Source organism: Zophobas morio, unplaced genomic scaffold (assembly GCF_036711695.1).
Source record: "Zophobas morio isolate AGI-343-1 ecotype UQ-CSIRO unplaced genomic scaffold, CSIRO_AGI_Zmor_V1 ptg000081l, whole genome shotgun sequence".
NCBI lineage: Eukaryota > Metazoa > Arthropoda > Insecta > Coleoptera > Tenebrionidae > Zophobas > Zophobas morio.
Window position 1 is genome coordinate 1,477,572 of NW_026972186.1, and position 22,178 is coordinate 1,499,749.

General features: G+C 39.4%; 3 protein-coding genes across 4 annotated transcripts in view; 1 reads left to right on the plus strand and 2 right to left on the minus strand.

Annotated features, from left to right (window-relative positions):
- LOC135144089 (amyloid beta A4 precursor protein-binding family B member 1-interacting protein-like) overlaps window positions 1-3,447 on the minus strand; it is a 133,445-nt gene extending 129,998 nt beyond the window's left edge. Inside the window, exon 1 of the mRNA XM_064076089.1 lies at window positions 3,309-3,447. Within this exon, the coding sequence (XP_063932159.1) occupies window positions 3,309-3,344 (36 nt within the window). The 5' untranslated portion in view covers window positions 3,345-3,447. The remainder of the gene's footprint in view (window positions 1-3,308) is intronic.
- Window positions 3,448-8,789: 5,342 nt separating this feature from the next.
- LOC135143986 (uncharacterized) lies at window positions 8,790-12,078 on the plus strand. The gene is made up of 5 exons (XM_064075899.1): window positions 8,790-9,456; window positions 9,507-9,639; window positions 9,691-9,915; window positions 9,971-10,092; window positions 10,150-12,078. Exons 1-5 carry the CDS (start codon window positions 9,265-9,267, stop codon window positions 10,399-10,401), a joined length of 924 nt encoding a protein of 307 aa, XP_063931969.1. The 5' UTR covers window positions 8,790-9,264; the 3' UTR covers window positions 10,402-12,078.
- On the minus strand, window positions 10,395-18,563 carry LOC135143985 (juvenile hormone esterase-like). 2 transcript variants are annotated; one of them, XM_064075896.1, is made up of 8 exons: window positions 18,299-18,563; window positions 17,894-18,037; window positions 11,850-12,015; window positions 11,610-11,804; window positions 11,366-11,562; window positions 10,972-11,316; window positions 10,631-10,917; window positions 10,395-10,582 (listed from the first exon to the last, which is right to left on the minus strand). In XM_064075896.1, the coding sequence occupies exons 1-8, from the start codon at window positions 18,485-18,487 to the stop codon at window positions 10,396-10,398; spliced, it is 1,710 nt and encodes a 569-aa protein (XP_063931966.1). In that variant the 5' UTR covers window positions 18,488-18,563; the 3' UTR covers window position 10,395. The 2 variants fall into 2 exon arrangements, with proteins under 2 accessions (XP_063931966.1, XP_063931967.1); XM_064075897.1 differs by having other exon boundaries at window positions 11,850-11,997; window positions 18,299-18,562.
- Window positions 18,564-22,178: the final 3,615 nt, after the last annotated feature.

The window sequence follows — 22,178 nt, forward strand, 5'->3', positions numbered from 1 at the left end:
AGACACCTGACATTTTTTTTCAAGTTTGTTCAAGATAAAAACACCAGGAATTCCTGAATTTTTTTCAAATCTATTCAAGATCAGCACACCACGGATTCCTGAGATTCTGTCAAGCTTATTCAAGATCACAACATCAGGGATTCTTGAGATTCTTTCAGAATTATGAAAGATCAAAACATCAGGGACTCCTGGGATTCTTTCAAACTTATTCAAAATCAAAACATCAGACATTCTCTTGATATTTTTTCAAGTTTATTCAAAATAAAAACACTAGGAATTCATGATTTTTTTTCAAATTTATTCAGAATCCGCACACCACGGATTCCTGAAATTTTTCAAGCTTATTCAAGATCAAAGCATCAGGAATTCTTGAGATTCTTTCAAATTTATTCCAGATAAACACAACAAGGATTTCTGAGATTCTATCAAGCTTATTCAAGATCAAGACAAAAGGGATTCCTGAGATTCTTTCAAAATTATTCAAGATCCAAAACACTTGCGATTCCTAAGATCCTTTTAAACTTATTCACGATGAAAACACCAGGGATCCCTAAGATCAAACTTATTCAAGATCAAAACATCAGGAGTTCCTAAGACTCTTTCCAACTTTTTCAAGATCAAAACACCAAGGATTCCTGACACTCTTTCAAAATTATTTCAAACATATGACTTTATGCGAGTCCCCAGACATTCTTTGAAACCCATTCAAAATCGAAACACCAAGATTCCTGAGACTCTTCAATCATACCTTTTTGTTTCTAAATAAAATAACCCGAGATTTTTTCATATAAATTTTTGCCAGTTTAACGTAAAATCGACGCAGGCGACAAACAGACGTAAACGGGAGACCTATTTTTTTTCGTACTCTAGGGGTTATGAAACGTCAAAATTGTTCTACATTAAAAAAAACACCAGAGGCTCCCCAAATACTCTCATAGTGCAAAAAAAATAACCATAACAAAACACCAGAAGACAGGAAAACCAAACTATGTTTCTTTTGTGTTATTTTTGTATTAACAATAAACAGTGGCTAAAATTTGGCCCGAAGTTGAACTCTAAATTGCAAAATTATTATAAGTACTTATTTTTTTTTCTTGTACAAACGATAAAACACACTCGCCAACAGAAAAGCAATCGTTTTTCTGCATGGTCACCACAAGCCACTACGTCCCATTGTTCTTACCCAGCTACAGTAAGCGCTATTTCTTGTCCGAACGACCTGCATTGTCGCTTGTTTAATCAAGTAAGTCACCTCGAACAAACACCATAAACGCCATTATCATCAGGTGAGCAAACTGGAAATGCAATAAACTCGTCTAAAAATACCGTCGCGGTCGCACGTCGAGATTCTTGTCTATTTCAGTCCGAAGAACCAAAAACCTAAACAAATTCAGCGGCTCGTGCTCGTACTTTCCCCATCTAGTTATTAGTCGAAATCTCGCCCGGATTTAACCTGTCGGCTTCCTAGATGCTTTTTCGGCCGAAATCCCCAAATCCTCCGTCGGACCGGCCCCGAGTATCCCTAAATTCCCGTCCTGATGCATAAATCTCCGCGGGCTGTATTTATGGAGAGGTCGTCGCATCATGGCCACACGCATTAATTTCGCTCATTGACATCGCCTGGACCATCACATGTTAAACGAGCAGTAGTCACGCCATTATTAATTAAAAAGAGGCATGGCAATTGTTATGCTAACAAGCGTTTGGCAATTCAAATCAACAGTTTGCAGGCATGCTAATCGATGGGATGTGTCTGAGTTGATAAGTAAAACAGAACTGCGGCGGAGGCGGGGTCGGTGCAGATCGACAGATCGACAGATCGACAGTCTGAATCTTCCTCCTGGGGTTTTATTTTTTAATTTTGGTTACTTGGTTTTCAGTGAATACAGAAAATAAAACACATCAGGAATAATCAACCAGCGATTGGGTTTTCTGTAAGTGCTACATTACCATTTCGGCGTAGCAACAACCTTAAGTGTTTCTGGAGAAAGCGACGAAGAAAGGGTCTCTCCTATTCACGGGTTTATTTACAAAGGCGTCCCAATTTTAACACCTACTGTTTACAACCAGACCATCACTCCCATCTGTTAATTAAAATCTGTTTGTTTTAATTGCACTAAAAATACAACAATGTTGATGCACGCTTCATTCATGCCTGAAGCGAAATCTCTCCCTCAAGTGTCTACTTCCAGCGGTAATGAGACGAAGAGCTCGCGAAACGAGAAAGAAGAGTTCGAACAAAGTGAACCGAAAATGATAATTTCGAACCTCCCTCTACATAACCCACACCCGTTCGTCCTTGTCAACAATGCACAATCTTATCTAAACAATGCAGGAAATGTGTGCTATATGCGGGGGCCAGGACTTGGCACTCGCATTTCCCGGCCCGAATGCCAGAACTCTTGACTTTGAGATCTTCCAGATAATTAAACTCGAAAGTGGGCCAGCGAAGTTTTAATTTAATTGGAAAATAACAGCATTCCGGAGCGGAAAAGATGAAAAGTGAGGTTATGTCCTCTATTCGCCGGACCCAGTCGAGCGGAACGCTACATCCGAAGACTCGACAAATCGATCTAAGAGCCACAGCCGACTCGCTCTTTGAAGACGATTTATGCAATCAAGGAGAGCCGTGGACGCGTCAAAGAAAACCGGAAGGAATTTTCTACAAAGAAATCAAACTCTAGTTCGAACGGGTAACTGCTCGCTCGCACCGCGGAATTTAATCCCAACTTGTAATAAATAAATTACAATTAATTAATTAATTAATTTAGCATCGATAGCACTGGCGATATGCAGTCTATCACGTAGGCACCGATTAATAAAAAAAAATAATAATAACAAGCCATCGGTGTCCCGATAACAGATAAGATAAATCAAGTCGGCCCCGGGTCCGTAAAAAAAATCACCGCCTACTACGACTTCGCCGAATCGTGAATGAATCATAGTAACTTTCGCGTCTATTTTAAAATTCATTCACTCCATCACACGACGGCCATAAATCCAGATCCGTAAACAATCAAAAATGCATTAAACAAAACTCAAACCGACCTTGACGTGCAGATAACAAGCAATTAATGCGGTTACTTAGCGTATCAAGTGAGCTTTGCACCCACCGCGTCCTTGAAACCGCAGCGGCGTCCTTGAACCCCGAAATTTCCTCAGCGACTTTGACAGTCGCCAACAAAACAAAACAAAAACAACGTGAGGTCTCTTTAAACCTAACCTGTGCTCGCAACCTGTCAAACTAAACCCGGATAAAGTCGGCCCGCCGGCCGAAATCGGCGCGAACTTTCAAAAACCGAACTTACCTTGGCGTAAGAGCTCGACCCTTCCAGGCAGTACATAAAAAAAATCCACTAAGAACTCTATCCTTAAAACAAAAAAGTAACCAAAACACAACTCTACACTAACGGGCTACGAACGTCCCACCATGGCGCCTAGCGCGGACTGATTCCACCAACATTCTCAGACTGTTATGCAGCATTCGGGCGGAGGAGTGCGCCTGCGTCGAGTAATGTCGAATTCAATACTCATTCGATTTGAATGTCGTGCATTCCGTGGAAGGGGTTGGGGATGCTGAGGGTCATCCCGGTTTGGGTTTTTAAGGTCAGGGGAGGCGCTTTTTTGTTGGCACACATGTGCGGGGTTGTTGGCACTTTAATTGATGCGAGCGCGTCATGTCTAGGGTTTTTTTGGAGAGTGTGAGAAAGGTCGTTGTCGGTTTTTTGTCTGGATGTGTGGCAGCAGTGGCGGTTTTTTACCGAGTCTTGCTAAATGCCAGTTGCAACAGACTGAGGTGATAGGAGAGTGGGCTTGAAGTGGCATTATCGTAATCGCGACTAAACACTTGTCCTTTGGTTTTTGTGATGGTTATTTATTCTTGGGAAATAGGTGTGCTGTTTTCCTGGTTTTTGTCGAATTTGTTTAGGATTGAGACTTTCTAGCTTGAGAATAGCGGTTTTTGCCGGTTTGACGTTCGAGGAAGTGGCAGATGTGAAAGTCCCTAAATAATGTGTAATGTGTTTGCTTGACAGCTTAGTTGTCAACGGCGGGTGACAAGCCATTATTACTTCATTATTGCAGAGAAGCAAATCCCCCTAAATTATTGGTTCCAAATGTACTAGTTCTTTGTCATTTGTGAATGTTTTCAGGCCATTACTTCGGAAATGCGTCTTCACTATTAAATTTTAAGTACATAATTACGACTCTTCCTTAATAGTTTATTCTGACAATATCGCGAACTTGATAAATTAAAAGTCACTAACCAACATCGCTTGTGTTGAAAATTCCTTAATTAACGCTGTCTCTTCTCTTTGGGTGGTTCCAAGTTTGTCTATTTTCTTTCTCTTTTCTACAGTTTAGAGCTCTGATACTTTATATTTGTCCTATCGTCCCCTCTCTCACTCTGTTTTTTTCTCTCTGTCCCTCTTTTTCGCTCATTTATTTCTTCTCTTTCAATGATTTGTTTCCCTCACAATCCCCTATGTCGATCCATCTGTCTCTCTTTTCTCTTTCTTTCTTCTATACCTTCCCTCACTCTCCTCCTTTACTTTTTTTCTTCCTTTTTTTGTTCGATCACTGTTGTTCTTTTTAGGCAGTTTCTTTCTTCTGTGTCTGTCTATCCGTCTAATTTTTCACTTCATTCTCTCCTTATCTTTCTGTCTCTTCTTTTATCTGTTCATCCGGCCCCTTTTATTCCCCTCTTTTTCTCTCTTTCGTTTTTCTTATCAATTTATCTGTTTCTCTTTCCCACTACCTGTCTTTCTCTCTGGGTGTCTCCCTCTCTTCTCCCCCTTTCTTTGCTTTCTCTTCGCCATCTGCTTCCGTCACCCTGTCTAACCTCTCTCTTCTTTCATCTCACTCTCTCATTACATCTTCACCTCTTTTCTTCGATTCATCGGCCTCTTCCCTCCCCCCGCCACTCTCTAAGTCTCTCTCTCTCTCTGGATTCTCTCTAGAAGCTTCCTCTCTTTGGGATTTTTCTGTCTCTCTCTCTGGCAGGATCTCTCTCCCTCTCTATTTGGGGTCTCTCTCTTTCGGACCTCTATCTTCTTTCTCCTCACTCTCTCATTACGTCTCCCCCTCTTTTCTTATCGATTCATCGGCCTCTTCTCTCTCTCCGCATCTTTCTTCAAACTCTCTTTCTCTTTTTTGCATGTCTCTGTCTCTCTTTCTCTCTTCAAGATCTTTCTGTTCTTTTGAGATATTTTCTCTCCTTGGTGTTACTCCCTCTTTGGGATCCTCCTGTTTCTTTGGGATCTTTCTTTCTCCTTGATCTCTTTCTCTCTCTCTCTCTTTGGATCTCCCCCTTGAGATATCTTCTTCTCCTAAGGATCGAAGCCCCCTTTTTTTGGGCTCTCTCTTTCTTTATAATCTCTCTGTCTCTCTCGCAATTTCTCTGGGAGCTTTCTCTCTTTGTGATCTTTCTCTCTGTGTGTGGGAGGATCTCTCTCCCTCTTTGGGGTTTCTCTCTATATATATTAGGATTCTCTCTCCCCCTGATATCTTTCTGTCTTTTAGGATCTCTCTCTCATTCTCACCCTGGAATCTCTCTCTATTTTATTATCGATCAATCTGTCTCTCTTTTCCTCAACCTCTCCTTGTCTCTTGGTATCTCCCTCTGTTCTCTCACTATTTCTTCTTAATTTTCTTTTTTTCTTCTAAGCATCACGCCACCCCGTTCCGTCACTCTCTAATATCTATCTTCTTTCGTCTCACTCTCTCATTACGTCTCCACCTCTCTTCTTTCGATTCATCGGCCTGTTCCCTCTCCCCGCCTCTCACTAACTCTCTTTCTCTCTTTGGTATCTCTCTTTCTCTCTTCAAGATCTTTCCGTTTCTTTGAAATATTTTCTCTCTGTGGTCTTATTCACTCTTTGGGATTCTCCTATTTCTTTGAGATCTTTCTTTCTCCTTGGTCTCTTTCTCTCTCTCTCTCTCTTTGGATCTCCCCCTTGAGATATATTCTTCTCCAATGGATCGGGGCCCCCTCTTTTTGGATTCTCCCTCTCTTGAATAACTCTCTTTCTTTGGAATCTCCCTCTCTTTCTTTCTCTGTGGAATCTCTTTGGGAGCTTTCTCTCTTTGGGATCTTTCTCTCTCTGTGTGAGAGGATCTCTCTACTTCTTTGGGGTCTCTCTCTTTTTCGGGTCTCTCTCTTTAGTATATTTCTGCCTCTTTGGGATCTCTCTCTCTCTCTCTCACGATAGCATCTCTCTCTATTTTCTTATCGATCTATCTGTCTTTCTTTTCCTCAACCTTTTTTTGTCTCTTGGTATTTCCCTCTGTTCTCTCCATATCTATTCTTTATTTTCTTTCTTTCTTTCTCCTTACATCACGCTATCTCGTTTCTGCACTCTCTCTAACCTCTATCTTTTTTCATCTCACTCTGTCATTACATCTCCGCCTCTTTTCTTATCGATTCATCGGCCTCTTCCCTCTCTCCGCCTCTCTCTAACTCTTTTTCTCTCTTTGGCATCTCTCTCTCTCTCTTTCCCTCTTCAGGATTTTTTTCGTTCTTTGGAATGTTTTCTCTCATTAGTCTTTCTTTCTTTTGGGATCCTCCGTTTGTTTGGGATCTTTCTCTCTTTTTGGTATCTTTCTCTTTCTCTCTCTCTCTGGATCTCCCCGTTGAGATAACTCCTTCTCCCAAAGATCGGAGCCCCTTCTTTTTGGGCTCTCTCTTTCTCTTGGATAACTCTCTCTCTCTCTCTCTCTCTCTCTCTCTCGGAGCTTTCTCTCTTTGGAATCTGTCTCTCTCTGTGTGGGAGGGTCTCCCTCCCTCTTTAGGGTCTCTCTATCTCTCCCTATTACAGATCTCTCTCTCTTTCAGATCTCTCTCTTTTCGGGATCTCTCTCTGGGATCTCTCTCTCTCTCTCTCTCTCTATTTTCTTATCGATCTATCTGTCTCTCTTTCCCTCAACCTCTCTTTCTCCCTTGGTTTCTCCCTCTGTTCTCTTCTTATTTCTTCTTTATTTTCTTTCTTTCTTTCTCCTTACATCATGCCAGCTCGTTCCGTCAGTCACTCTAAACTCTATCTTCTTTCATCTCACTCTCTCATTACGTCTCCGCCTCTTTACTTATTGATTCATCGGCCTCTTCCCTCGCCCCGGCTCTTTCTGACTCTTTTTCTCTCTTCGTCTCTCTCTCTCTCTCTCTTCAGGATCTTTCTGTTTCTTTGAGATCTTTTCTCTCCTTAGTCTTTCTTTCTCTTCGTGATCCTCCTGTTCCTTAAGACATCTTTCTTTCTCTTTGGAATCTCAGTCTCCTTCTCTGGGATCTTAATGGGAGAATTCTCTCTTTGGAGTTTCTCTCTCTCTCTCTCTCTTTCTCTCTCTCATCTTTCTTTTTTTTTGGGTTTCTCTCTCTCTCTCTCTCTTCTTCTTTGGGAGCCCTCTCTCTCGCGGATCTCTCACTTTGGTATCTTTCTCTCTTTGGGATCTTTCTCTCTTTCTCTCTCTCTTCTTAAGATTTATCTGTCTCTCTTTCCCTCGACCTCTCTTTCTCTCTCCGTCTGTTCCCTCCCTATCTCTTCTTTATTTTCTTTCTTTCAACTTACCATCCACTTCCCTCACTCTCTCTAACCTCTGTCTCCTTTCATCTGACTCTCTTATTACGTCTCTATCTCTTTTCTTATCGATTAATCGGCCTCTTCTCTCTTCTCCCCTGTCTCCTTCTCTCATTGTCTACCTCTCTTTTCTCTGCTTTCTCTCTTGTGTTGCTCCCGTGTTTGCAAGCTCTCCGCTTCAGTCTCTCTCTCTCTCTCTCTCTCTAACCTCTCTCTTTTTTCTCCATATTTGCTCACAGTCTTTTTTATCGTCTTTATATCTCGCTCTTTGGCCCTCTCTCTCACACTGTGCCCATATCACTCTCTCTCTTTATATTTCTCTTTTTTTCTAATTTCGTTTTTACCATCTGTTCTCTTATCTCTTTCTCGCATATATGATGCTGTTCTTTATTCATCCGCACTCTCTCTACTTCTGTCTTTCTCCTTTCCTCGTTTTTTTTTTGTCTCAATATTATTTTATATTTTTAAGACAGTTAAAATCCCATCGGATTAAATCGTAAATTTTCGAATAGTGTTTTCAGTTCTTTGTCAAAAATTTTGTTAAAATGAAAAAAAAAAATACAGTTTAGTTTCTTTATTATTGTACTTATTTGGTTCCTCTCCACGTATTTATTTTGATTATTGACGAATCCTATATAGTGTTATCTTAATTTAATTGACTTACTTTGATAGTAAAAGAAGTAGTACTTATAATTTACTTTTGTTTCAAAAGCTGTTCCTTTGTTTTCTGATCTTACTTTTTTTATTGTTTTCTTTTTTTATTCAGTTAATACTTATTTATCTATATCCACACATTAATTTCATCCGTGATGGTTATTGTTATTAGTACTCTATGATTAAAGGCTACCTCACGCTGATGCTATTTATGTTCTTAGAAAAGATAATGATCATCGCTGCCTGATCTACCGATTCTTATCAGTTCGATTAATCGTAAACAACGAACAAAGAAATTCGACACTTACTTAAAAAACGAAAACCTCCACGAACATAATAAATAGGAAATCGTAATAATAATTACCGTCGTTATTACAAACAAATCTTTGGACTTGTACCAACAAAATGTTTATTTATAAACGCTTCAATAAACGACGTTATAAAGGTGATTCACTTGAAATTTGAAGTGTGATTCAAAGCTTATTTTTACCAAGAACAATTGTCATCAAAAACAAAACACACTAATTTTCCGCAAACTCCTAAAGTGCATATTCACGAGCAATAACACTAAAATTCCAGCGATGAACTTTTCCGTGCCCCAAGATGACGCAGCAATGCACAAAGATAACAAACTCGAAACATTCAGCATCATGCAGCACTAAAACAAACATAAATGGCAAACAAAAGAACAAAAAAGACAATAAAATCGCATTGATTCGTACGCGGGTCGCTTTGCATCCCACAAAGCAAATCTATTGAAAAACAAGCCGTCGCTGAAGCAACCTCAAGGAGACAACACAAAGAAAACGCCTCCAGCTGACGTCCCCTTACAAAATTGATTCTGACGCACTGCAAAACATGAAAGAAAGGCGAAATAACATCAGAAATTGACAATAAGGGAATGCTTTGTCGGATCGGGATCGCATCATCCAACGTCAGATTAAAATGAGATAATTCGTCTCTTTTCTCGCCAAAAAGTCAAAATCCCAGACCTGACAGCTACATTTTCGGCCCTACAATCCAAATTCCTGTGAAATCCGCCATGAGTTTGAGAGCTCGCCGCGAAGAGGAGAGACAACGCAAGTTGAACGATGAGCTCGACGAAGAAGAGAAGCGCTACAACGCTCAGAAGGAGCGCATTTACGCCCCCGTGGTGTGGCGGCGCCTCGGCTCGGGCATCCGCATTCAGGACCTCAAGTCCAATTATTACGACCGAGTTTTGCAAATAATCCAAGTCGGTTCGAGTACGTGAGAAAACGCGCTTTCACCGGCTCTGCCTTTCAGGAATGCTATTTCCAAGAGGAGGTGTTGAGCCGCAACAGCAACTTCGCTGGAGACCCCGACTCGGTCAAGTCTTTCCTCGACCACGTACTGTCTTACTTGAAGGACCGGAGCTCGATCATTGGACTAGACGAGGGTGAGTTGGCGCTTGTTTAAAAATACAAACAATTTAATTGCTGCCTTCCAGCCAACGAGGACGCAATAGTCGGCTTCCTGGTGCTCAAAGTCATGCACAAGAACGACTACAGCGACGTCTTCAGCCGCGTCATGCCCGTCGAAGGCGACGCCCACAAGAAGTGCGTCAACTTCCTCAACTACATCGCCCGAAAGGCTGACATCTACACCGAATACAACTGCGAGGAATTCCTGCGCTACGTCCTCCTCTGCATCCGTCCCGAGTATCGCAAGCGAGGTAAGTCCGTCTCTTCTCCAGTTAATCCCGGCTTTATCCCTAATCCGGCTTACAGGATTAGGTCTCCAGTTCTACCTAAGCGCCGTGGACGTTGCACGCTCGCTCTCTATCCCAGTCGTGATGGGGATTTTCTCCAGTTGGTCGCAACAAAAACTAGGAAAGAAAATCGGGATGAAAGTAAATCGCTACTAGATTTGCGAGGTAGGCAACCAGCAATACACGCGTGCGTTGCAGGTGTCCTTCGAACTATACTACACAGCATGGAGGGACAAGTTCAACGAGTTGGCGTTCCCGGAACCGGGACAAGGGAATTACACGTGTGCGGTGATGGCAGGCTTCCTGCCGCCGCCCCCGGTGAAAGAACCACCCCCGGTACAAACCGACGAAAAACAAGAGAAACTTACAAGACCAGAAAAGAGAAAAGGAAAGGAGAAGAAGGCGAGGAAGGAACTAGCAAAGCAGCTGAAAGAAAAACCGAGTTCATAGTTCGTCTTTTATTTCGTTCGAGGTACGTATAGGGAGGTTACGCCAAAATTCGGCGCGTTTTTTGAAAAGCCCTTTGTGCATGGAAGCTCCGTCAGAGGAGATGTGGAAGTATTCGAGATCGTCGCCGGTCACGGGAGTCCACTTAGATGGGACAAGGTCGCTCGTAGTAGGGGTTGGATCCCTGAAAAGTACCATGAAAGAGAGGTGTGAGTACCACGTTGTAACGTACCCAGTCAGAGCGAAATTCACCCAAAGCGTGGTCATAATCTCGGCGATTTTTTTATCCTGAGGGGTTTGAGGTTTATCCGGGAAGAGACTTTCAGCCAGAGGGAACAAGTACTGGAGTTCGTCTGCATGACACACCCCGTAGTCCTTTTCCTTGTCGCCGAAGATCTCCGTAAAACTTGAGGGTCCTCGGTGCCCGAAGAGGTAATAGTAGATGGGTTTTTTGCTGTATTTGAGGTAGTACTGGACTGCTTCGTCCGCCCCGTTCAAAAACCACCCGTCGGTGTACATCTACAAGTCAAAACTAGACCCCAAAAGTACTACCGTCACTATCGTGGTACTTACATCTACAACGTCAGGCCTAGAACTTGTGTTGAGTTTGGCACCACCGAAATAGAAGTCGCGGATTCTATCAGTGACCAAACGAACCTGAGGACTGATTTCGTCATACAGCAGCGAAACTGGTACCACCTCGTGGAATTTTTCCTCAAGCTCGTCGATCAAGTGGGGGTTGCCAAAAATCCCAGCCGCTCGCAACGCACCGTCGTTGGTATTCAAACCCACGATCCAGGGTACTTGGGCAAACCGTCCCTCTTTCATACTCTCGATAGGGTGCTCCACCAAAAAGGCACCCTCTAGATTGGGTTCGACGACCGGCTTGAACGGAATCATGGGATCGGTATCCCATTTCTGAAACACTTTCGTTACTGAAGAAACCCAATCGTACTACTAGCGGTACCATGAAGATGTGATCTTTAGCCACTAAATCATAAACCGGGACTTTCCTCAAACACTCAACTAACTCTGAACTAGACTCAGTACTGCATCCGAACTCTTGTGCAAGCATTGTGGCATGCCTGAGGGCTTGTCCGTCCGGAGCGACAGCCCACAGGCAATGCGCAGTACCACTTTGCGAAATCGCAGTGCTGAACAAACCTACAAAAACAATAGAATTTATGTTTTGGTTGAATAATCAAGAGTACCTCTGCTCAAAGGTGACACCATGTGTAACTGGACGCTAGCGCCCCCTGCCGACTCCCCGAAGATGTTGATTTTTTGGGGGTCCCCACCGAACGCGTGCACGTTCTCTTTGACCCACTTCATCGCCAAATTCTGGTCTTTCATTCCGTTGTTCCCCGGTACCACTTCGTCTCCGGTGCTCAGGAAACCCAGCGCTCCTGCAAATCATGTTATAACAACCATTATAAAAATCGAAAGAGTACCTAATCGGTAGTTCGTGACTACGAGTATCACGTCTCGGTCCAGGAGAATATCAGGTCCGTACCAGAAGGAGTTTCCCCCGCCGCACAGCCAGCCGCCTCCGTGGAAGAATACCATGACCGGCAGGGGACTTTGCACCTTGTCGTGGACCTGAGGAAATCCAGCAACCTTGGTTGTGATTGAAGCATAATTACGTGTTTGTTGATGGTTAATAAATAGATTTTGGCGGTATTGAGTACGGTAATTTTTTGCGAAAGGTCGTACCGGTGTTCTAATCGTATTGTATGATTTATTGGTTGAAAATGAGGCCAGCTCGAGTTTTTGCGTTGGGTCGGGTCATTGCTTTCTGTTACTAGCGGTTTGATTTGAATGGTACTTTCGTACTATTGCGTACTGGATTATTCGGATCGAGTATTTTCGCGCCAAAAATGTTAATTTTTGATTCAAAGGTTAACTGCTTGCAAAAAGATGTTTTTCCGCAAATGTGGAGATCGTTTGTTTGTAGACTACAAATTAATTATTAACAGCTTTGAATAACAAATCGAGAATTAATATGAGTGGAATTATTCTTAGTTTGTGAGTGATCAAATCACTGGAAATTAACTGCCATTTAATACCGCCATATACGTACATGTGTTGCATATTTATAGAGTCGTTTTTCACCACAAGAATAGCTGCTATCATAGATTTTTTTTCTGATGCAACAAAATATTATGTAAATTGTTACGTTTGTCGCCGATCGGAGACGTCCGTCATAGTGCGACGAACCAAAAGACCGATTAGAAATAATAAATAATACATGAATTTTTTTGTAAGTGTCGCTTAAAATAAATTTACTTTGGCTGGTTTTGTATGGAAATTGACGCCAGACTAACAAAAGTATAAACAAAATATTCTGCGTTTGTAATTGACTACAATTTACAAAGATTTAAAAAAATTATAGTTAATGTGTCTGTAATTATGGATTATGCTAATATTTATCCAGAGGGTTTCCTTCCGGTTACAGACACTCCATTAAGTTTTATGATATTTAGGGGCAATTAGCGCTTCAGGAGCTCACGACACAATGATAGTTAACGTGTTTTACTGTGCATGAATTGAGACAGAAAGCTAGACTAAAATAGTGCAAATAATAGTTATCCATATCCAATGATAGTTACATTTTTTGTCACCACATTAACTATTACTAATTGTGTCACAGGGCAGTTAATCTGAAAGAAATGTACGCAATTATTGGCAACATTGTAAATATCAGTTATAGTTACGTGTTTTTCTTAATTAGTTAAATATGTTTTACTCGTAAAATATCAATTAAAGGTTTGACTTAAAAACCAGACTTTGAGGCTCCTGAGAAGATTTTACATTTTTAAAACAGACACTCGGTGCCTCCGAGAAGATTTTACATTTTTAAAAGAGACACTTGGCGTCGCCGAGAAGGTTTTACATTTTTAAAATAGATACTTGGCGCCTCCGAGAAGGTTTTACATTTTTAAAAAAGACGCTCGGCGCCTCCGAGAAGGTTTTACATTTTTAAAAAAGACACTCGGCGCCTCCGAGAAGGTTTTACATTTTTAAAAAAGACACTCGGCGCCTCCGAGAAGGTTTTATATTTTTAAAATAGATACTTGGCGCCTCCGAGAAGGTTTTACATTTTCAAAAAAGACAGTTGACACCCCCGAGAAAGTTTCACTTTCTTTAAAAAAGGACAGTTGATCCCCCCTCCCCCCAGAAAGTTCTACATTTTTTAAAAAGACACTTGGCCCCTCTGAGAAGATTTTACATTTTTAAAAAAGACACTCGGTGCCTCCGAGAAGATTTTACATTTTTAAAAGAGACAATTGGCGTCTCCGAGAAGGTTTTACATTTTTAAAAAAGACACTCGGCGCCTCCGAGAAGGTTTTACATTTTAAAAAAAGACACTTGGTGCCTCCGAGAAGGTTTTACATTTTAGAAATAGATACTTGGCGCCTCCGAGAATGTTTTACATTTAAAAAAAATATATTTGGCGCCTCCGAGAAGGTGTTACATTTTTAAAAAAGGGCAGTTGCCCCCTCTTCCCCCCAGAAGGTTCTACATTTCTAAAAAAGACAGGTGGGACTCCAGAGAAGGTTTCATATTAAAAAAAAAACACATTTGAGGCACCCCAGAAAGTTTCACATTTAAACAAAAAGATATTTGGGGCCACCGAGGTTTCATATACTTAAAAAAAAGACAGTTGGGGCCCCCGAGAAGGTTTTACATTTTTGAAAAAGACAGTTGGGATCCCTGAGAAGATTTTACATTTTTAAAAAGAACAGTTTGGACCCCCGAGAAGGTTTCACATTAAAAAAAAGACATTTGGGGGCCCCGAGAAGGTTTTATATTTTAAAAAAAGACACTTGGCGCCTCCGAGAAGGTTTTACATTTTTAAAATAGATACCTGGCGCCTCCGAGAAGGTTTTACATTTTTAAAAAAGACACTCGGCGCCCCCCAGAGAAAGTTTTACATTTTTAAAAAAGACACTCGGCGCCTCCGAGAAGGTTTTACATTTTTAAAAAAGACACTCGGCGCCTCCGAGAAGGTTTTACATTTTTAAAATAGATACTTGACGCCTCCGAGAAGGTTTTACATGTTTGAAAAAGACACTCGGCGCCTCCGAGAAGATTTTACATTTTTAAAAGAGACACTTGGCGCCTCCGAGATGGTTTTACATTTTTAAAATAGATACTTGGCGCCTCCGAGAAGGTTTTACATGTTTAAAAAAGACACTCGGCGCCTCCGAGAAGGTTTTACATGTTTAAAAAAGACACTCGGCGCCTCCGAGAAGATTTTACATTTTTAAAAAAGACATTTGGCGCCTCTGAGAAGGTTTTACATTTTTAAAAAAGACAGTTGGCGCCTCCGAGAATGTTTTACATTAAAAAAAATACTTAGCGCCTCCGAGAAGGTTGACATTTTTAAAAAAGACACTTGGCGCCTCCGAGAAGATTTTACATTTTTAAAAAAGACATTTGGCGCCTCTGAGAAGGTTTTACTTTTTTAAAAAAGACAGTTGGCGCCTCCGAGAATGTTTTACATTAAAAAAAAAATACTTGGCGCCTCCGAGAAGGTTGACATTTTTAAAAAAGACACTTGGCGCCTCCGAGAAGGTTTTACATTTTTAAAAAAGACAGTTGGCACCCCCGAGAAAGTTTCACTTTCTTTAAAAAAGGACAGTTGATCCCCCCTTCCCCCAGAAAGTTCTACATTTTTTAAAAAGACACTTGGCGCCTCCGAGATGGTTTTACATTTTTAAAATAGATACTTGGCGCCTCCGAGAAGGTTTTACATGTTTAAAAAAGACACTCGGCGCCTCCGAGAAGGTTTTACATTTTAAAAAAAGACACTTGGCGCCTCCGAGAATGTTTTACATTTAAAAAAAAAAACTTGGCGCCTCCGAGAAGGTTTTACATTTTTAAAAAAGGACAGTTGCCCCCTCTTCCCCCCAGAAGGTTCTACATTTCTAAAAAAGACAGGTGGGACTCCAGAGAAGGTTTCATATTAAAAAAAAAAACACATTTGAGGCACCCGAGAAAGTTTCACATTTAAAAAAGAAAAGATATTTGGGGCCACCGAGGTTTCATACAGTGGCGAAACCAAAGAATATTTAGGTATAGGCGAACCTTGCGTTGGGCGCCCCTCCCCTACACATAAAAATGCAATTTTACAGAACAGTTTTATTTATATTTTTTAATAAGTATGCAAAACAGATACTATGATAAAATATAAAAAAAAGAAAAAAAATTCGAGATTATACATATGGGTATATAATAATTATAAATCTATAAATATTATATAAGTTCAAAATAAAAATCAACATTAAAAAACCTGTCGCACCGGTTACATGTTTCTGAGCTTCCGTTCAAAATAAAAAAGGATTAATATGACATAATTCTTGGTATAGTTTTGGAAATTTCATTCTACCTTATAAAATTTTATTGACGATAACGAGATGGACAGTAGTACAAAGGTAAGACATATTTATGGCTTACACCAGTTCACTCGAATTTGTCTGAGAATATTTGGCTGGTAGTTGTACTCATAAAATAATGACCATTTCCGTTCATAAGTAACGATGGTTCCAGCCCGGACCTGGATTATTCTGGTTTCTAACATCTGGGGATTACCGGCACGCGACAACTGAAGTTGTAAATATCTCTTGCTATTGTACTACTGTGTGTTTCGTTATTGCCAATAAAATTTTATAGGGTACAATGAAATTTCCAAAACTATACAACATTATTTTTTGACGAATTTGGCGCCCCTTGTCGTTGGCGCCCCTAGGCAAGGGCCTACTCGGCCTATAGCTAGTTTCGGCACTGGTTTCATATACTTAAAAAAAGACAGTTGGGGACCCCGAGAAGGTTTTACATTTTTGAAAAAGACAGTTGGGACCCCTGAGAAGATTTTACATTTTTAAAAAGAACAGTTTGGACCCCCGAGAAGGTTTCACATTAAAAAAAAGACATTTGGGGGCCCCGAGAAGGTTTTACATTTTTTGAAAAGGGCAATAGGGACCCCCGAGAAGGTTTCACATTCTTAAAAAAAAGACAGTTGGGACCCCCGAGAAGGTTTCACATTCTTAAAAAAAAGACAGCTGGGACCCCCGAGAAGATTTTACATTCTTAAAAAAAAATATTTGGAGCCCTCAGATGGTTTCACATATAAAAAAAAGACAGTTGGGAGCACCGAGAAGACTTAATATTCTTAAAAAAAACACTTGGGTCCCCCGACAAGGTTTCACCTTGTTTAAAAAAGAACAGTGCGCCCCCCCGAAAAGGTTTCAGATTGTTAAAAAAAAGATATTTGGTTTCACATTCTTAAAAATAGACAGAACCGTTACTTGACGAAATTTTTAATATTTTGACTATAAGTGAAGAATAAGAGTTAAAAAAGGTCAGCTATCTGAAATTAAATTGACAAGACTGTGAACTATCGAATAGTCATTAGTTAATCCTAGAAATAAAGTCCGTAAACCTTATATTATTCCTGTCCAAAACTTTTAGAACCGCCAATCGATTTTAGATTAGTTAAATGGAAATAACTATTTTATTGATTTACCTGTTGATTTTGCTTAAAATTTAGCAGTTGGTAACTGCTTTGGGTTAACTGTCTGAATAGGAACGTTGCCAAATTTGCGATCAACAAGTGGTGTTTCAATAGCAATGACAACGAGCTATAACTCAACAATAGTTATAGCTACAATTACAAAGGCAGCTGTAGCTAGTCAAACAAAATTAGCTAATGTTTCTACATCACTGTTTCTACGACCAGTTAACTGTCGGTTATTTGTAATTGCAACTGGCAACGTTGCCAATGTCAGTTTTGGTTTTAAGTAGTTCACTTAACTTAAAATGAAAAGTTTTAATCTCCCAACACAATAACAAGTACATTTCCGATATTAACCACAGCATTCTGTTATTTTTTTTTTCGAACAAAGAATCATAGGTTATTAAACCATAATAGCAACTAATGGCTCTTAATTACTTCCCTCACACTTATCACCGCATTAGATACTACAAAATTTCATTGTGAGGATCATTCACCTATCCAGTACTAGAACAATGAAGCTGACGTCACAATGTGGCGTTTGCAAAATTTTAATTTCGCGCGTTTCCTGCGAAAAACGAACTCATTTGTATTTATCTACGACCTAAACATTTAAAATTGTCCTTAATAATAGACCATTTTAATGATGGATTATAATAACCGTAATCTGGTTGTTTCCACCAAATGTGGCCTATTATCAGTTCTGTAATAATAACCCGTTGTTTTAAAATTAAAAGCACGGAAAATAACCGATAATGACACTAATAATTTAAACCATTTTCCTTGTTTATAGCTACAACCTTCGCACAAAATGTTTTTAGCGTTTTATTTAAATTATTATGGACTTGCTATCACAAATGAAACTACAAAGTTTTTTTAACCCAAGATAAGCCAACAATATACAAGATAACCTTAAATAAATTCGGTGCTAATACCAGTGGCGTATCACAAAAAGTGCGTCGAAATAAAGATAAATACCTGCGGAGTGTACACATTTAAGTACAGACAGTCTTCATCCCCTTCAATCAAGGTGGATCTCCTGTAGATATCTCTTTGTGGACAAATGTTGTGAGGTTGAGTCACTTCTTTAACGCCCTCCCAAGGCTCCACAGGCACCGGAGGCTACAAAATTACAAAAAACGTAAAAATCACACTAGGTGCAAAAACCACAGTAAACCTCCTGATTGCATAATCATCCTCTAGCAGCAGAACTTTCAAGCCGCTCTCCTTGAAAAGCGCATTCAGATGCATTTACGTTTTTTGGCGCATTAAAACAACAAACACGTGTTTTACATGTAAACACGACCACAAAACAAGTGAAAGCTCCTAACAAACCCACAAAAAACGAAAGTGCTTCTATTACATAATTCGATTTAGACGTACCTTAAACCTGAGCTCCCCCAGCGGCGGCCTGGCGAACGCTATCCCCTCGAAGGCCCCGAACGTGCGGTTCCCGCGCGTGAACCTCACTCGGCCCCGGAGCCGGCCCTGCAGGGTGGCCACTTCGGGCCCCGAGTCCGCCCCTGCGCCCAAAACGGCCGCGAAAAGCACGAAACCGGTCAAGATCAGCATGGCTTCCGACGTCTTCGGATGATGAGAGCAGTAAACGGCTGGACGCGAGCGTCACTTGTTTAAAGGCGATAGTTAATCACCGAAGTGGGGAAATGTTTCGTAATTAAGTAGGTACGAGACAATTTGAATAAAAGTGGAGTGGAGTAGCCCTGGCTCTAATGAGTTCATTTGCGGCGGCCTCGGGGACTTTACGGTCCATTACGGTTGGGAAAGAGATAGGGTTAAGAAGCTGGGGGACCTTGTTTTTTTGGGTTTGTGTGGAATTGCAAAGGGGGCAACGACTGGCGGAAATGGGGCGATTTGGGTTTAATTGGGCTGTTATGACGTTGAGGGTGGTTGGGGGTGGAACGAAAGGGTGGTGGACAGGTGATTTTAGTAGCGATAGGCAACCAACAATACACGAAAATAAGTCAAGTCGGTGCGGACAAGGTGAAGGATTTTCACGAGTGGTGAGGCGGGATTTCACTTCAGTTTTCCGGGATATTAATAGCGTGATGCTCCATGTTTACACACCACAAAGAGAAAACCCCGCGGTTTTTTATTCAAGTCATGTTCTCAGTAACAATCATGGCTTCTTTCTTCTGAATTGTTATTTATTTAAAATATTTAAATTATTGTACAGAAACCCTTCATACTTATTTATAATAGATGCAACCTTAATAAATATTACATCAGGCGTTACCAACACAAACAAATTTATTTTTACAATAAAATGAATCTGAGGAATTTTAACACACTTCCCAGAGTCTTATCAATTAACTGCACAAGAGTGTATAATTTGTAGTAAAACGCGCACATTTGCATATAAAATATTTCCTTCGTTTTATTACAATAATTCATAACCTTCCATCACAATCAACACAGAGCATTCAAGACACATTAATGTGCAAATTCATGTTGCACAATTTGTTTATTTAGAGATAACACGCCGACTTCCCACTGGTTACATATACATACATCTAATAAATAATCATAATAATCAGAAAAATTATGTACTTATTTAGAGAAATGCTTCGATTACATCAACATTTCCGAAGAATGTCGGTAATTCGCGTTAGATGATATCAGCTGGCAAGCGAGAATTTACGAGATATGTAAATAAACATGAGAACATAAATTATTCTGATGGATATGTGCAGACAGTGGGAATGACTTGGTTTTTCCAGCTGCGTAAATTACGGGTTCAAAGGTGGAACTAGAGCAGGTATTCCTAAATTTTTTTAAGTGCGAAAAAAATGCGGAATCCAGGTTATTAGTGTAGGTATTTCTTGTTTTTTGGGTACGACAAAAAAAAAGTGAATCCAATTCGTCGTCCATTCCAAATTTAATCAGAGTTTAATGAAAAGTTTTTAAATATTTTGCGTTTTTCTCCGCCGTTTGAATAGATAATGGAAAAATAATCGCAGAATTGTAATCTTGAGAAAATTTTGTGTCAAATAGACACCTGGGTTGGTCGATTCGGACCAATTTTAAAAATTCGGAAAAAAAAAGGGGGGCAGACAAATTTGTGCTTTTATGTTGTGCTCTTTGAAGAAATATATAAAAAAAATTGGTCTAAGGTTATTTCGACAGAACTTCTCTCGCTCCTGAACAAATCCAGCTTTTTCGAAAAATTATATGCTTTGAATTTGCAGATTCAATTTTTTTTATGATAAAGTAAATATATGTATGTAATGTTAGTACTATAATAAAATGGTACTCCCGGACCATTGAAAAAATGCAAAAAGAGCTCAAAAATATAAAAAAAACATAATTTTTGTGCACTCCAAAAAGTACCCCCCAAAGACCACCAAAAATTGGGTACACAAAAAATGTTGTTTTTAGATCCTTCAAAATGGCTTTTTACATCTTGATCAGGGTATTTTGTGTATTTGTTAAGATAAGACTGATTTTGGCAAATAACACCCTCTAAAAAAATAGAGGGCGGGTGGGCGGGGCTAGTACTTGCTAAGAAAAAACTGAACAGTATTAACAAAGTGAGGGCAAGAGGGCGGAGCTTAATCTCTTTCACTATCACTTTCTATCTTTCTCTCTCTCGTTGTTTTTCTTTCTCTCGTTTCTGCTTCTTTTCTCTCTCCCTTCAAAACAAATTCAGCTAAAAAATTACACCTCTTTTTTTCTGTCCACTAAACTTTCCTTCACTCTTTTTCCCCTGCTCCTTTACCATTTCTTTTTCGTTCCCTTTTCGCTGTTTACTCTCCTTGACATTTTTTCTATTTCACTCTCTAATTCTTTTTTCTCTCTTTCTTTTCTGTTATTTATCTGTTTCACAATTTAGACAAAAACTCGAGAAAAGTCATTGATTTCCTCTATAAACGAATTTTTGAGTTTATTAGACATTTAAAATTTTTTGATAAAAGGAAAAATTAATCTTCTCATTACAAAAAAAAAAGAAATCATATATGTATTTTTTTGAATGTTGAGATACTGAGGTTGTCGAAGCTAAAAAATAACACTTTCGGATTTTCTAAACAAGACCAGTCTGAAAATTAAAATTACACGTTTTTCATAGTTATTTAATTTTTCAAAAATTCGTCAAAATTTTGTAAATCTTAAAATTTTTAGGTCAATACATTATGGCCGTAAATGCCATAATGTATTTACCTAAACACTATTGACACAAAAAATGAAAGACCTGGTTTGAAATTTCACATTGATTCTCACAAAAGTCGTCAAAATTTTCAAATGGAGATTAACTAATTAAAAAAAAAAATAAAAAAATATCTGTGTTTTCGTCGTAAGCAAGTTATTTCCAGATCACTCACATCTGTAAAACTCAACTCCCACAAAGATATTTTACTATAATAAAAATAAAAGTTCCCCACCCACCCACCCACTTTTAATGCGTCATCTATAACAAAAAAAAAACTTATTTTCATGAAATTTTTCTAAAAAAACTCTTTATCCAGGAAACATATTATAATAACATAATCATTGATTTTCTCTATAATCGAATTTTTTAGTTTATTAGACATTTAAAAATTTTTTGATAAAAGGAAAAATTAATCTTCTCATTACAAAAAAAAAGAAATCGTATATTTCCTTGAATGTTGAGATCCTGAGGTTGTCGAAGCTAAAAAATAACACTTTTGGATTTTCTAAGCAAGATCAGACTGAAAATTAAAATTATACATTATTATCATAATGTATTGACCTAAACACTATTGCCACAAAAAATGAAAGACCTGGTTTGAAATTTCACATTGATTCTCACAAAAATCGTCAAAATTTTCAAATGGAAATTAACGAATTCAAAAATAAAATAAAAAAAGATTTGTATTTTCGTCGTAAGCAAGTTTTTCCAGATCACTCACATCTGTAAAACTCAACTCCCACAAAGATATTTTTCTATAATTAAAATAAAAGTTCCCCACCCACCCACCCATTTTTAAAGCGTCATCTATAACAAAAAAAAACCTATTTCCATTAAAATTTTCTAAAAAAACTATTTTCTTCCTTCCCCTCGCGGTCACTCTCTTTTTTATGGCCCCTTCGCGCACTATCTCTCTTGCTCACCCTTCATCTGGATTAATCCCCTTTTGTCTTCCTTGTTTCACACAGTTCCTATCACTGTTCCCTTTCTCCCTCCCTGTCTCTCCAACTCTACGGCTTCAAATCCCTCTTTTCATTTAAATCCCATGAAAGCAAACCAAAACAGTCTTGAAGAGAATTCTTTACCACTTTCTTCCTT